Below are 16807 nucleotides of genomic sequence, written 5' to 3'. Positions count from 1 at the left end.
TAAAATCAATTTGTTTCTAGAATTGGGCGGGGGGGGGGGGCATTATGTATAGCCCTGGGTGCCACAAACCCTAGCTACACCACTAAACAATATTGCATAATCTTGATCTAGTTCTCCCTTAAAGATGCACAAACTAATTAAGATTATGGCTCAGGTACATGGTGGGGTAAGAGGTCCAGGGGGCTTTGAATTATCTGTATTCCAAAAGGGGCACACATTATATTCTTCTACATGACAAAATCGTTTTGTTTAGGGAGACACCATTTGACTTAGGGGGTGGGTGTGGTTGGAAGTTGGGGTAGAGCTAATTTCCTTTTTCGCCGACCAAAGGTGGTAAATTGTTTCTTTTAGGCCACCGAGGGCGATGATTTATTTTTGGTTTTTTTTTACATTTGGTATTGGCCATGATTTCTTTTTACAAATTGTCATGTATTATTGTATGCACAATTAGGTGGGGAAAGTTTTTTTTTTTAAGTCATAGTGGGGAAAGGGTTTTTTTCCCAAAAAAACTTCCAGCCTCCCCCACCTGAAACTAAGTCAAATGGTGCATCCCTTAAAGTCCTTGCAATTTTTCATATATAGTCAAATAATTCACACAAGACAAGCCAAATACTTGATGAAGCAAATACAATAAGGATAGTATAGTTTACACAATATTTATTTCAGTTACCATTACATGTGTATTCACAACAAAAAATCAATGTCAATTATGTTACTTTACAGTAGAAAAATATTCTCTGAAATGTTTATATATAATATGTACAACATATTAACATACATATTATAATAATTATTATTGTGTGCATTAATAAATTAAATTTGCATATTTCATAGTTGTTGTCTTTGCAGCTTTGCATATTTGAAACATTTAAAATTAACACCTTGTTAAAATATGAATATCAAGTTCTTGGAAAAACATTTGGTGAGGCCAAATAAACAAAAAACAAAAAATGGAAAAATTGCCACATGGTTTGCAAATGCTATACGTAGCGTTAAACCACCTCAATATTTTTCATGCATTTTTCAGCCCCTTTTTTGTGGCCAAATTTTCTTTTAGTTACTCTGAATGAAAAAGAAAAAACTTTGAAATCGGAATATTGTATTCCTGATGAATCTCTTCAATAAAAAAAAGAAAAAAAAAAAGAATTATAAAAGCTATGTGCATGGTCCACTTTTTTTTTATTTGGCCTCATAAAAACATGGAATTTTTTCAGGATTTCTCTTCTCTGCTGACTAAAAATATTAGAGCACATAAATTAAATCCTACTTATTTGTGTATTAATTATAATTCAAACACATCTAAAACAATCAAGTCAAAACAATACATCACCATCCACCACAAATGCATGGGCTGTTCATTCAACCTCTCAGTAAACAATAGAAAACAAAGGATTTCCAAACTCTTAATGATTTGTTACTACCCTGCAATCAAGCAACATGGACAAGCAATAGCCAATATCATTGCAAAGCTTATTTACTTGTCCAAATATCTCATAAAGTAAAAATGCCAACATTACAACCCATTTGTGATGCAATCAAGCTAAATGAGTCTGATGTCAATCAAAATCAAAATTCAGTTTTGGGCTGTAAAGTCGGCAAAACTTGTTTTGAGATATGGTTCATTAAACAATAGAAAACAAAGGACTCAGTTTTCAATCATTACATGAGCCATCTCAGAGCTTAAATTAAACCCCATCATAACTACACTTACAGTTCTAGAGATACGGTCATTTTAGTGTTGCTCAGAACAATAAAATACAAAGGGAGGTGAATTAAATACTATTATTAAATATCTCAAAATTAATATTCCCAAAATCCCAACTCATTTTGCTCCATCACATCACATTTGTGGTGGACAGAACAGTCACGTATTTGTAACGACAATCAATCATTCCATTTTCAATTACATTGCCTGATAACCTTGCAAAGTCTCTGGTTTTACCAAACATTTTCACAAATCCAATGGGGCATGTGCATTTTGTCAAATTCTTAAAATCCAAAACATGCTATCTTATTTAAGACAATATGTATATTGAATTACATACTGAACGAACATTCTGTCAGTTTCAATTTCAGAAAAATAAACACTTTTACCTTATTCCCCATTCAAAACATTTTGAAATCTATGCGCAACAACACCACATCTGCACATCTTGATATTATATGATTTACTGATCTTAAAACTGTTGCTTCATGACCACATGTATAACAAATGACAGCTTCATATTTGTTACATTCACACAACAAAAAGCCATACGACAATAACACCACCAATCATGTGGTGACTAGAGTATGATGATTTCCAACTCTTCCATCATACATGCCAATCAGAGTTTGCCATTTATCAGGTTTTCCTTCCAGCTGAACAGGTGGCAGCACTGGATTTGTGGCTGCTTTTGGCAATGGAAAGAAAGCCTTCGCAGACTGACTTTTCAGTTTTTGCTTGTCAACCCTGGTACGCACTTCCAGCATGCGCTCGTTGGCTTCCTGCAGCATACGTGTGTCTAGAGCTGCCCGTTCGACAGCAACCTGTGCTTGTCGCATAAGTTTGCGGTGCTCCAAGTAACGGCGCACCAAATCCGACTGATTCTCCTGGTGATCGCGATGAGTTTGAACGATAGCAACGTTACCCTGCACTTTTTCCTCAAATTTGTTACTGTGATCATGTTTCTGCAGAGCATTAGATATGGATGTTTGCTGTCCAATAAACTCAGTTGAAAATTTAACTTCTTTATGGAAGCTCTTAGTTATTTCATGCGATTTTGAACGCCTTTGCTTTCTGCTTTCAAAATCAGCTTGTTCTCTTGTAACTTGCTTCTCTAAACTATCCGCTACATCATTTAAATCAATATCTTTCTGCTTAATTGCATTAAGCCGCCTATCCTCCAAGATGTTATGCCCCCTTCTACGCCCTTCTTCGCGTTGCTCTCTCAACCTCGCCACGTAATCCTGCTTGGAAGCGCGCTTTTCCGCTTTCTCCCGATCACGGTATGCTTGTTGCACCGCACGGAGGCAAGACATACCCATAGTTCCTTGCACCCTGGTAAACATTCTCTGATCAGCATTAGGTTTTTTTGGTTTCACAGCTTTTGACCTTGGTTTCTCATATTTATCAATAACATCTTGGTGCGACTGTCTCATGTCTTTACCTAACTCTCGCTTCATAATCACCAACTCCTGAAACAGGTCACCACTATGGAAGACCGATTTCAGTCCTGAGATGCGGAATTTCACGGTTGGTTCCTCTTCATCACCTTCCTCTGACTCCTCTTGATCTCTCTCAAGAATATCTTCTGGTAACCTTCCCAGCATCTGTTTCACAGTCTTCATCTCCATCTTCTTTCTTCTCTTCTCATGATTCTCTCTTTTCTCTCGTAACCGTTTCACCTGAGCTGGTTCCGGTGCTTTCTCGCCGGGTTTCATCTTCATGATGCTATCAATGCTCTCCTGCACTCCAATGGTGTTTTCGATCACCACCGCTTGAGCAGGATCTGAACATTGCATGTTAAGAGCATCTGCTTCCAGTTTAGTCAGATCAATGTGGAGATTGGTTCGTTTGCGGACTGGAGAGGATTTCTTTTCTGGTGTTGGTGAAGATTTTTGCAGTGCCGATTGTTCATTTTCCTGATGAAAAATAAGATCAATTTACATATCAGTACAATAGTATGTGACAATGATGTTGTTCTTTGTACATTTGTGTGGCCCTTAATTACTATTATTTACGATGTTGAAGAGATGTATTCAATTTATTCTTAAACACTTGAGAAAGTTCCTGCAATGTTGGTTCTTAGCTGTGTTATATGATACGATATTACATGATTCAGCACGTTCATGTTGATGCAATACATGTACGACCTATTTTATCCAATCGGAGGCAAAATGTGGGATTTAATTTGATTAAAATTCGGTATACTTTAAGATCAATATTTTTATTTGAATTGAAGTGTTTAAGAATGAGAAGAAAGGTATTGTTTTAGCTGCTGTTGTGCATCTATCGTCTCATATAACACGGGCGACACCACTATTTTTGGCGTAAAACAACTTGGCTTTGCCTCGCTTTTCTAAAAATAGCAAGAAAAAAAAAGGACAGTGATTTATAGTGCACTGCGCACAGGCACAACACCTAGACATTGATCCACAAACCTCAGCACACTTTACAGGTTGTCGCTAATTACTTTGTCAGCAGAGATACTAAAATAAATACCCGGGATCGATACACATGAATTTGCTATGCACGAGTTTGATATGAGAAGAAAATCTTTGGATACCGGGATAGAAAATGACGAATATCTCCCGTAAATGATTTCGTATAAAGAAACCAGATGTGGTCCCTTGCACTTGAATATATATTTTGAACAGATATGATAGTCGTTAGCTTGCGTCTTGAGAAAGAACCGTGCGTCTTGAGTCAAAAACTGACAATAATTCTGATTTATATGTGCCAAATTATATAGCGCAGTGTATAGGCCAATCTAAAAGAAGACCTATGGCGTCATGCTCGACCCACACATCAGCGAGGTCAGTAACCGGCTAATCGGGACTATTGTCAGTAGCCTTAGTCAGATGTCCTTCGGCCCATTATGCGACTCAAAACTATTAAACAGGTCGATACAAAATGGCCATGCGTGGCGGTGGATTCAACCTACCATGGCGATTTCTGCCATGAAGATATTTGGGCGATGACACTGTGCGCTACGGTCCCACATCATTCCATAAACCATTAAACAACAATTCAGGGACTTGCAGCTAAGAAGCGCACATCCTAGACATTACACAATGTTCTACTTGTAAACAATAACGATGTTGCCCATGTTATATGAGACGATAGATGCATGACAGTAACTAAAAACAATACCTTCTTTCTCTAATTAGCAGGACATACTGTGGAGCAAGGGCAACTGTACCTAAGTCAATTGGAATCATAATTATTAGTTATATAATTGAATACCTGAGTGGAAGAAGGGCCCAACTCCATCAAAACTGTTTTTGAGATATTAAGAAAAAACTTAATATTTGGAAAAGTTTTATAGACAGAATGTTTTCATCTTCAGTGGACCTTTAATACATGAACATACAATATTACATACATTCAAAATTATATATGATGTTTCCATGGCAACGGTACAGGTCTTAATACTGAGCTGGAGTTGGGCCCTTCTTCCACTAATATATTGCAAGTGCCAGTTTTGTGTTATAAATAGCCACAGAAATTAGGTAATCACCATTAATTGCACAAGTAGAACTCATGCAATATGCTAGAAAGAAAGTTTATTGTAGTGAAAAGCAGATTTCATGGATGAACAAAATTCCTCTTTAACCCTATATTTGTGGAAGAAGGGCCCAACTCCATGGAGTTGGGCCTTTCTTCCATGAAAACCATGATTAAGTGTACGTGGAAGACTATTTAGAAAATTAATTGTGGCTCATCTTTCACACACAAGGAAGAACAGTCTGCTGGCAATAAAATGCTGGGTCTAACTCATTTTTGTAAAAAATTGGAGTTGGGCCCTTCTTCCACTCAGGTATTCAATTGGTATTGAAGCACAGGCTATACTAGGTTTGTAAATATAAAATTTCTAAAAGTAAGTAATACTGTTTCTGTTAATTCTTTTCATTGGTGTATTGCCAATGTAGACATCATGGGCTGTGAATGTGGATCCTCGTCTCCTTAACAAGAACTTTTAGCCCTAAGCATTGACAAGTCTATTAATACCAATGGGCAGGGTTCAAATTTCTTTTAAAATTCATTATAATCAGGATACTTCCATATAACGCCCTATAAAACTGCTTTACAATATGCAAAAATTGGGTAGCAGATACTTCAAAATATGGAGCAAACTGCTATGCGATACAGCCAAATTCCAATAGGAAATTGCTAAATTAAGACGGCTTATAACTTAAAACAAACACATAATGTGAATTGTAATTCTGCTATGAATCCCTCTATATAAAGAGAAAGGGATTTCTGTCACTCCAAACTACACTTTTAATGGTATTGGATTCAAATAGTATTAATATTCTTCCTACCTCCAGCTCATCCAATAAGTTTGCCAATTTATCAGCTCTCCTTTCCCCAGGTAGTGATGACACCACACTGGGTGACTTAGAACCTGGTCTGCGGTTCTTCAAATAAGTGTCGTAATCCAGAAGATGCCTTTGACCTCCTCTTGTGTCAGGTTTGAGGCCGGTAGATGTAGTCGGAGGTGTACGTGGTGGTGGAAGGCCTGCGATAGCGGGAAGGCCCATGTTTGCTGATTCCAATGGAAGCTCTTTCTTTGTGGAGCTTGAAGCTCTAGATTTTGAAGATTTTGAAGTGGGGACATATTTCAGACCTTTATACCTTCGCCAGTAACGCTGAATACTGACTGTTGCCCTGTTAAAATAATACACATCAGAAATATTAATAGTAATAAAGAAAATGTAAAAATTAATGTGCTAGAAATAATGACCATTTTGCCCAAGTTAATGAAATGGATGTACAAAAAGTACAAATTGGTATTAACTTGTTTTCAACCGTTTACATTTTCTATGAAAACAATCTTCTATTGACCCCGGGTATTGACCCTTCACACAGTCATCTCAAAATGAGGTTCTACATGGCAAGTGCACTAGCTGTGTTGCTTTTGCCTTTCATATGTACTCATTCTTTAATTACTGTGTATATGAAAGGCAAGGATCCTCCATCCTAAGACTGAAATGAGGTTCTCCATGTAAACGATTTGTTTGTTTTGTGCTTTTCTTGCACGCATTAATGCGCTAGAATGCTTTTACAAAGCGTACACAGTAATTAAAGAACGAGTATGAAAGGCAACACAACAATGTGACAACATACGCTTGCCAAGTAAAACCTCATTTTGAGATGACCGTGCAAAGGGTCAATAAAAAATTGTTTTCAAAGAAAATGCAAAAAAGTTGAAAACAAGTAAACACCAGTTTTTACTTTCTGTATACTTCCATAAAATTAACTTGGGTGAAATGGTTGACTTAGCCATCTATTTACAGTCCTGACTCTTATTGTATACATGAGTAGATGATGAACAAGTTTGTGGTTTGTGCCATTAGTAGATTATAGTATTTTGCAAAGACCTTTCTCACAGTTGCCTAACCACTTGTCCTGATCATTGTGTAAAAAGAACTAGGTCACGCATGTGTCATGTAATGCTATGCAGCTTGATCGGTGAATGAGTTGCCGATGTGATGATGATGTGATTCAATTAGGAACCAAGGGAGAACAGTGCCAGTGCATTGATTGGTCACCCCAGGTTAAATAAGAAATAAATAAATAAATAAATTAGCCTGTTCAGTCAATCAGAACCCCACTATTTGTTTACACTGATAAACAATGCCAAATCGGGCTGTGCAAAAGGTATTTGCAAAATACTGTAGAAATGGCTAAATCAGGGTTAGCGGTGACCTGCTGAGTCCAGGGGTCCAAATTAGCAAATAAAGGGGTCCAGGCATCTAATTCTACACAGACGTACAAAATTAAGGGGACCAAATCATGGGGACCTGCCAAATCAAGGAGTCCTGGGCCCTAAGACCCCTTAAAACGCTACCCCTGGGCTAAATGCTGTGTCATACTAACAGTCACAGCACTTGAGAGATACATTGATGGGTGATCAAATGCTGCAATCAATTATGCAAATACTAACAGCAATTCAGTCTTCATAAGCGACTGCATTTATAGTCCTGGGGTCAAATACAAGTTATATCTTAGATCAGCTGTATCAAACTACCAGCTACTTGCTTTGCCATTGTGTATAAAAAACTGTAAGGCTATCAACCACCTATAATCTGAGACCGAATTAAAAAGACTAGTTTGCGTCACTGCCAATCAAACTCTCCACCAATCTTGATTGTTAGTACCAGTTGTAGCATGTAAAAGGATGGTTGATTCATCTGGTGCCCAGGGTCTTAGGCAGGATTTGAACGTGCCTTCATCTGAGAAAAGAAATGGCATAAAATGGCCAAAAATGACAGTACTTTTAAAATTGAAAAAAGCAACATATTTGGTCTTTGTTGACGGTGTCTTCAGGAAAGAAAGGTCAGATGCAAACTAGTCTTTTTAATTCAGTCTCCGATTATAGAGATGCAGTTAGCTACACTGACCATGGAGGTAGGTGTATCCTTGGTCACAGATACAACATAGGTCTAAACAATGGCAATGCAGTACATGAAGGGTGACACACAACTATTGCACATCCTGTTGATCGGTATACCCAATGATCGTAAGTGAGGGTATGCTGTGAAACTAGTAGTAACGGTTGCCTTTTCCAGAGGTCTATACTTTGAATTTGGCACATCCTTTATTATATAATTTAGGATATTGTTACAAGAATTTGTCCCTTTAGACAGCAACCATTACCAAGGCATGACCACAAGACTTACCATATACGAGCATTTTGGTGCTTTCTGTAGCGTTTCTTGGTCAGATAGCCTCTGACATATCTCTGGATGATGATTACAGGTGAGTGTTTGGACTGTATGGTTGCTACTGACTGTAGAACTTGCTCCACTAGAGCTAGCTCATCATCTAGTGTGTTATCCTGTTGGTTTTGAAAAAAAATGAGAAAATGGTCAGTTACTAAAATGTTAAGCATTTATTCATGGTTTTAGAGCAATCTAGGTAGTATTAGCAGTGATTTAGCACCTTTGTTTCTAAACCATTATTGCTCAGGTTTTCATGGAATAGAAAATTTGATTTTAAGGGCAAGCACTGATTAGAGAACCATAGCATTGAATACCTGAACACTCTACCAATATGTAACACGATCTGGTCCATGGGGGCCAAAGGAGGCATTTTTGAAAATTGAGTTACTGTAATTATTAAATTATACATACAATAGGCTATCATTTACTGAAAACACCAAAGGACTAGCATAGTTGGTTCTAAAGTTTTTTCTTATGTATTTTATCGTTTTTTAGTACTCCATATTTTTACCTGTACATGTAAGCCAAAAACTGGTCAAAACTGAGGTTATAGCACCCTCAATTAGCCACTATCTCCATGGAATAAACTTAAACACCTTTTTACAAAAAAGGCTACAACTAAAAAGGCACCTAATTATTTCCTAAAATGTGCACAAGATGTTTTTCAAACATACTGTATCATTCAATAATTAGTGCCCATTCTTTGAATTATAAATTTATTATATTAGTGTTGTGTAAAATTCTATGTAACATGTGAATGCATTACAAGAACTTGGAAAAAACTTGCAGGTCTTGCCATTCTACTTCTTGATCTAGATAAGACCAAAATAATATAAAACAAAACAAAAACATGTATCTTTAACTTAAGTTAAAAAGATGATCAGGTACATATAAAATTGATCTCTCATCCCTAACCAAATAAACAGGAATTAAGTGACACTTTCAAGTCAACAGCTTTTATGTGTCTGGATACTGCATAATGACTTTAAGCAGATGTATGACCTGCACAGCAGTGTGTCAACCATCTCTAGCTTTTATGAATGTTTGGTTAGCACATGGAATACAGAAATGTACAGGAAAAGTGACTGACTAGTATAGCCAAAATAATAAATTCTCGATCATGAGAGGATGTACCTTCTGCGTCAGCGTATTTTTCATAGAATAACACGATCGCGCGACCTGCATGACCGAACCTTGACCTTGCCTAGCAACGACCGTGTGATTGGTCAATTCTCTAAAGCTGTGTTTGCGCCGTATTAGCGCCGGTCTTAACTGTGTGTTCCCAAGTTGGCTCTCATGATCGAGAATTTATTATTTTGGCTATAGTAGTGACCACCACATAATAACATTGACTGATTGTAATTAGACCATGTCAGACCTTTCTCAACTTTCCTGGTCAGATAAAGAAAAGAGGTGTGGTGTCAAAGTGATACCAGCACATATCAGAATGCTTGTATTGAAAGATCAGCAATACAGATGTTAGTCACAATTTTGTTTTTGAAAAACCTTGGATAAATATACATGTATTTAGTACATAAGCAAACTTTGCACCAGCAAAACTTACCTTCTTGGAGAAAGGCACAGGATTGTATTTAAACGATGGGTGCATTGTACTGTAGTGTCCACCAAACACAGCATCTTCAATAATTTCTTCATCAGAGATGACATAGTGGTCCAGGGCTTTCAGAGTCCATACACTATGGTAACAAAATACATGGAGAATACCGCGTAAGATTTATGGACAAAAGAGTAAACTGTTGAACATTTTGGGAATCATTTGATAATTGGGCTTATTGTATTATTTAAAAAATATTACAGCAATTAACCAAATTTTAAAAACAGGATAGTTCAGTAGCTTTCAGTGTAGGCTCTTTGGAATTTAAGATACTACCATACTGAACTAAATATAAACCCATACCAATTTAAAATCCTGCCTATTTCCCCCCAAAATTATGAAATTATTGATAAAAAATCCATTAAACTCCCACAATTTTATACTTTGTTTGTTTAACCACATCTTGCCAATTCAGTCTTTTGTACATCAGTTTTTTTATGTAGAAAAAACTTCATTTTGAAATTCATCCTTTTAATGCTGAAAACATATTACTAGCATTCGCCAGTTTTCACCTTCAAACAAGGTGAAGAAAGTAATGAAAGGTAATCTATATAATACTATAGTAGTAAGCAATTCTGCTGAAAGAAAACATGCCTCATGTTTTGAAACTCTAATTAATTAAAGAGATGCATACACAGTCATAACATCTTACAAAGTTGGTATATTTTTATTGTGTTGTGTTTGGCTGCATATAATATCACAATCTCTACTCCAAATTCCAATAACATATTTCACTTCAAAAATAGTGGTGAGCACAATATAGTACTCAATTGTGTTGTGTTTGGTTGCAGATCACATCTCAATCTTTACTCCAAATTCCAACAACATCTTTCAGTTAAAAAATAGTAACTGTGAGCTTAAAATAATACTCAATTCAGCTGCTGGCACCTCTCTAGTTATCTTTGGCAGGGCTTTCCCCACTGTCTGTCAGATATGCTCAAAGAACCAAAATAACATTACATTTTGCTACCTGGAGATATTTGATCATGTCTCACCTCCTTTTTCAACCAAATCGACGGTAATAACTCTTGTAGTGAGGGATCAACATTTAACCACTAATTGCCTCAGGCAAAACTCACATCCAGGGAACTAAATACCACACAAGGTCATTTTTATGTAACTCATTGACCCATGTGTGCCATATAATGACCCTAGCTATAATGACAGCCTAGGATGTGGTCAACTAATTGACGGATCCCAACCTCAGGAGGGAATTCAATTTTTGATCAATTCTCTTCAAGTAGTGAAACGTACATGTAATAACCTACTTACCTATTAACTACATGATGTCTGTAGCTTTTCTTCAGACTAATTGGAGTGTCATACAAGGTGAGTACCTGCAGGTCTGCTGATGTAGACATATTCTGCAGGCATTCTAGCCTGCCAATACTGTTATTGTGAAGGTACACCACTTTTAATTTGGACAACATATCCCAGAAATCTGGACCAGGTAGAGTTGAAATCTGTAAAACAAATGGATTAGAAATATGAGAACATCCCATTCTCAGAAATAAAACTGACCCATTTCCAAATATGGCTGCCTAGAAATGGGGCATTCTAAAATTAACTACAAATGTAATGTATGATCATTTTTTTCTTCAATACATCATTATATGGTATGGATCTCAAACGGACAACATAAAACAACTTTCAGGAGTCTACAAGTCTATTATCAGGTCAAAGGTCAAAAAGATCGCACCTTAATACAGTCACTCACTCACTGAAGAAAGATGGAGTACCATCAGAAAATTCTGAGGTAGGAATTAATTCTTTGTGTTTGGATCAAAAGTTTAAATCAAAATCATAAAAACAACTTACTTTGACTGATTTTGTTATTTTAAATTGGCAGGCCCTGGTTGTACTTTGCATATTTGGTTGGTCGACAATTATACCAGTACCTTCATGTCAATTTTGTATAAACAGCAATAATTAATCATTCAATTCGGCAAATTGGAATATCCTTGCTTGCCATTAATGAATTAAATTTGATTTTACGGTAGTTTCCAATAAATGTGATGGTAAGTGAAGTGGTGCCCCCTTGAGGGTGCACAATAGTAATAAATTTCCCTATACTTTGTGTACAAAATGGCCTCTATTCAAATGGCTCTACCTACCTTCTGAAGCGACTCAATTTTTCAAAGTGATGTTTTCCTGACTGACAAACAAACAAGCAAGTAAACAAACTAAATTAAATATATTGGTGACCATTGAATTTTTTCGAGCTACCGGACCACGAATGCAATACACTTTTTTCACTAGGCCTGGCATTTTCGGTAATTTTGTACCCGGGTACCCGCCCGCAATTTTCGGGCGGGTAACCGGCATACCAAATAAAAAAAAAAAGTTTTTATTTTTTTCGGTTTTGTAGTGTCTCTGGACCTAGACCTAAATGCCAGGATCATTCATGTTGACCTAAAAAAAAAAAAAAAAAAAAAAAAAATTCAAGATATTTTGTTATTTTTTATATGAAAATTGATAATTTGTATTCATGTCATAGTCTATTAATGATTTCAAAATGTATTGAATTTGAATGCATTTTGAAATCATTAATAGACTATGACATGAATACAAATTATCAATTTTCATATTAAAAATAACAAAATATCTTGAAATTTTTTTTTTTTTTTTTTTTTAGGTCAACCATGAATGATCCTAGCATTTAGGTCTAGGTCCAGGGACACTAAAACCGAAAAAATAAAAACTTTTTTTTTTTTTTTTTTTTTTTTTGAATTTGGTACCGGGAGGGTATTTCCTACCTGGTAATGTAATCTCGGCGGTACCCGTTTACCCGACCGAAAATGCCAGCCTTATTTTTTACCCAATTTTCAAAATAGAAGCACTTGTGATTTTACCTAGAAGCAGCCGGTTTGAGAAATACATGAAAAATCTGAATAAAAGCCCAGAATCTTTTCCAATCTTGGCAGATGCTTAGATTTAAGCCTATATTTATTACCTGGCACAATTTTTTCCAAAAATCTGCACAATTGTTTTGGTTTTTAATATTGATTTATAGGTGGGTAACTTTTACCGAAATGTAACAACACCGCAAATCAGGACGGAATCCCACAAGAGACATTATTTGGTGATGTGAAATCTTCAGAATGAATGGTCTCTTGCACTAAAACATGCAATGATTTTAGTAAAAATGAAATAATAAATAAATTTCAGTTCCATAGTCATGCATGTACCTGATTACTGTGAAGGTCCAATTTTACCAGTTCACGGCAGTTGGCAAGAACATCAAACGTCGTCAGATAATTCCCAGGCATAATACAAACTTTCAGTCTAGAACAGGCACCAACTTCTCCCAAATCCATCAGCTTCAGAGCAGTCATATTAAGAAGTCCGACATGAGCTAACTTGCTGGCTTTACGCCGACCAGATTTAGTTCTGCTCTTTTGTAAAATGGCATCTTTTGAAGGTGTCTGAAGGTAGCCTTTTTCCTCTGCGAGTCGCATGAACTCTTGATTGCGTTCTTTCTCCATGATAGCGCGGAGCTTGTGTGGTTTCTCCTGCTCCTTGAGCCATATTGCTAGTTGTGGTTGGTGGTGTATTGTGAACATGGTGCCTCCACACTTATAATACTCGTGTGTAGCTTTAGGATGATATGAAGGAGGAGTTAGACAGTCAGGCTTTCGGCAAGTTTAATATTAACAATTTTGTAACAAAGTTCCATCCTGCCAGAACTGAAAAGAAAGTAAAGTACAGATTAGATGCAACCTGAGCTATATAAGGTTAAAATGACAAATTTATCAAATTAAACTTTTGCATCAAGATTAAACATGTGCTTCTGTGGTGCTTCCATAGGATGCGCCGCGCATGCAGGTAAGCGTTATGTGTAGCGTATCTGTGCGTTAACAACTTGCGAGACTAGGCAATGCGTTGTTGATGGTACAACAAAGATTTTCTTTCCTTTTAAATTGTGGAAACAAGTGAAATAGAGAAATAAAATCTATAAAATAGAGCAGTGAGTTGAGTTTAAATTACAAATCTGGACTTTCTTTCCTTGAATTTATAAAAAACATAACAAAGTACATACGGTACATTTAAAAAAAGCTCAATTTCGCGAAAGAAACAATGTCTAGAGTATATACAGCCACGATAGAAATGTCAGTATGATAACAGCCAATGTCTGTGCTGACGAAACTAGGTGTATTGCTGATTGAGATCGATGGGCAAACGTGATCCATGCTGGGAATGAAAATGGCTCAAAAGCTATAAAATTCATCACCATAGATCGCGAATTTGAGCCCTTTTCCTTCCCAGCATACATCACTTATGACTTTCGCCTATCGATCACTATATATACCTTATTTTCAAGTGTGTGCAAAAGATATGCTTGCACCGTAAGCGTGTATCTTTGCTTAATGATCAACGCAAATCATGAAATATCTGTGCATACCCAAGTTGGCTCTCATGATTGAGAATTTAGATATTTTGCCTAAAATGAACTATAGCTAGCCCCTAGGCCTAGGCAAAATAAGTACTTCTCAGAGGATGTACCTTCTGCATCAGCATACATTTCATAGAAATCGATGGCGCGACTTACATGACCGAACCTTGACCTTGCCTAGCAACAAAAGCCTAGCAACAAAAGCTGTGTTTGCGCCGTAAGCGCCGGTCTTTGCAGCCATAGTACGCTCGACGCAATACCTGCGCGTACTCAAGTTGGCTCTCATGATCGAGAATTAGATATTGCCTATAAGCCGGGACGGAGTTACATCATGCCGGTGACAAGGCTCCCGCTGGACGCGAATTCTTGCGTCAAGAAACATTTTTGTATTGCTGGACGCAATGTTCAACAAATGTCATCAACCCGTTGCGTCCAGTCGGACGCAAGTTGATTCAGCCCAAAAATTAGTGATTATAAGCTTACCGTACCAACTTCATCATCATAAAAATCGCAAAAATTACGTTGTCGTTGACTGATCACTCCTAATTCTCCTATAGTAATAGGCCTAAAGCTTAATTAATATTCATAACCAATGGACCAATCAGTAAACGAGTTATTGACCTTTCACATTTAACCACTCCCATTTTGCAACATTTCCGGGTCACCAGTCAACCAGTCGAGTCAATCAATGAAAATTCTTACGGCAGCGCGCAAGATGTGATAAGTTTTTGCAAAAACACAAGAGCAAAAATACAACTTTCTAAACTATCGTACATTGGCAGCAAGTATGCATTCACGTAATTTGTTATTGACAATAATATTTACATAAATCTTTAAAATCTCATCAGGAATCTGAAAGGAAATAGTCAAATATTTGCATCAAACTGCGATGCAATACCGGCAATCGGGGCTTTGTAAAATTGTATTCCCTGTTGCCCAACACAAAAAAACATACATGTACGGACGCACACAAATTTTGTGGGACGCACATTTCCCGACCAGGTTTTACAATTGTGCGTCCGATCGGACGCACAGTTTTTGAAGGCTAAGCGGGATCGGAGCCTTGGCGGTGAAAACAATTTGCGCAGATCAATCAAATTAGGTCACTGGACCGTGCCCCCACTGCGCATTGCATCTGAATGCAAGTGTTACACCTGGCGCCGAGTGCTTGAATGTTTTGTTTTTGAGCTGCAAGTTGCCAGGGAAATTTGCTGCATGTCAATAATTTAGCCCCAACTCACGCGTGTGTAAATTCACATAAGCGTGCGCCAGTCACGCATTATGCAACGCGCAACTAGCGTAACCAAACTAACCATTTGTGCCCAACCATGCCAACTCAGTTGGCAACTGCGTGCACTGGCACTGCCTATCTATACTATTATAGTATAATAAAATAGTTGCTCGAGAACTCTAGCCAAGAATTTGCTCACCGATAGCTTCACATTCTAGGCTAGAGACCTTTGCATTCAAAATCGAGTCGGATCCGCTGAAGCATGACACCGTGAAAAGCAATGGAAGGTCAGAACTTGAAGTAAACACAGCCGATCACGACAGGCGATTGCATCAAAAATGTTGCTAAAATTACACTTCAGCAAAATTTTAGACAGTCCAAAATACGCAAATCTTGCTCAAAAGATACAGTTGACTCATCTTTAAATGACTCGGGTGGTCTAAAAGAAAAGATCGCCGAAATAACTTTCATTCAAATTTCAACATTCACAGAATAAATAACCTCCGGTGTTAAAAATTGCACCGCTGTCCGACCAAAAAACCATAGTAAAGTACTCTAGCATCGAATGCGGAACTATCGTGTGCAAATTCGAAGCTAGACTAGAGTTCTCGAGCAATATAATAGGTCAATACACATACACAGGTTTATGAGTCTTATTTTTTCTGCCCTCCTTATTAAACCTTGACTCCAAAGTGATGCAAAAGTAAACCTTGATGCAAAAGTAAAAATTTAGTCCTTGCCGAGGGTGGTCTAAATAAAAAGTCAGGATCGCCAGCCGAACAAATTGAATTTATAGGTAAGCATTTATAATGGTACATTGGGTAAGCTTAGGCTTAGCCTTAAAAAAGTTACTTGTGTCAACAAAAATCTGTTCCTGAACGCTATCAACGTTTTATTTAATACACAGAAACACTTAATTACGTAACATTAATTAAGTACCTACTTGTTTTTAGATCAAAAAGAAACTCTGCACACTGTTTTGGCATTAATTTCTCGTCAAAAAATCACACCGAGTTTCCGATCTTGCTTGTTGTTGCCGTAACAACGTGACCTTCGAAGTGCGATGACCTATCATAAATATATTTTTTCCCCTCCATTTTGGCCTTAAAATTTATTTTTTCCTTAAAAATAGTTATCC

The 16807-nt window shown here is 37.0% G+C and overlaps 1 protein-coding gene across 1 annotated transcript; it reads right to left on the bottom strand.

The window, feature by feature from the left end:
• Positions 1–682: 682 nt before the first annotated feature.
• LOC140137565 (uncharacterized) lies at positions 683–16713 on the bottom strand. The gene is made up of 7 exons (XM_072159281.1): positions 16613–16713; positions 13234–13731; positions 11318–11508; positions 9995–10127; positions 8389–8546; positions 6028–6373; positions 683–3624 (listed from the first exon to the last, which is right to left on the bottom strand). Exons 2-7 carry the CDS (start codon positions 13606–13608, stop codon positions 2275–2277), a joined length of 2553 nt encoding a protein of 850 aa, XP_072015382.1. The 5' UTR covers positions 13609–13731; positions 16613–16713; the 3' UTR covers positions 683–2274.
• Between the last annotated feature and the right edge of the window lie 94 nt (positions 16714–16807).

The sequence above is a fragment of the Amphiura filiformis genome, chromosome 17 (assembly GCF_039555335.1).
Source record: "Amphiura filiformis chromosome 17, Afil_fr2py, whole genome shotgun sequence".
NCBI lineage: Eukaryota > Metazoa > Echinodermata > Ophiuroidea > Amphilepidida > Amphiuridae > Amphiura > Amphiura filiformis.
This window is presented reverse-complemented; position numbering and strand designations above follow the sequence as displayed.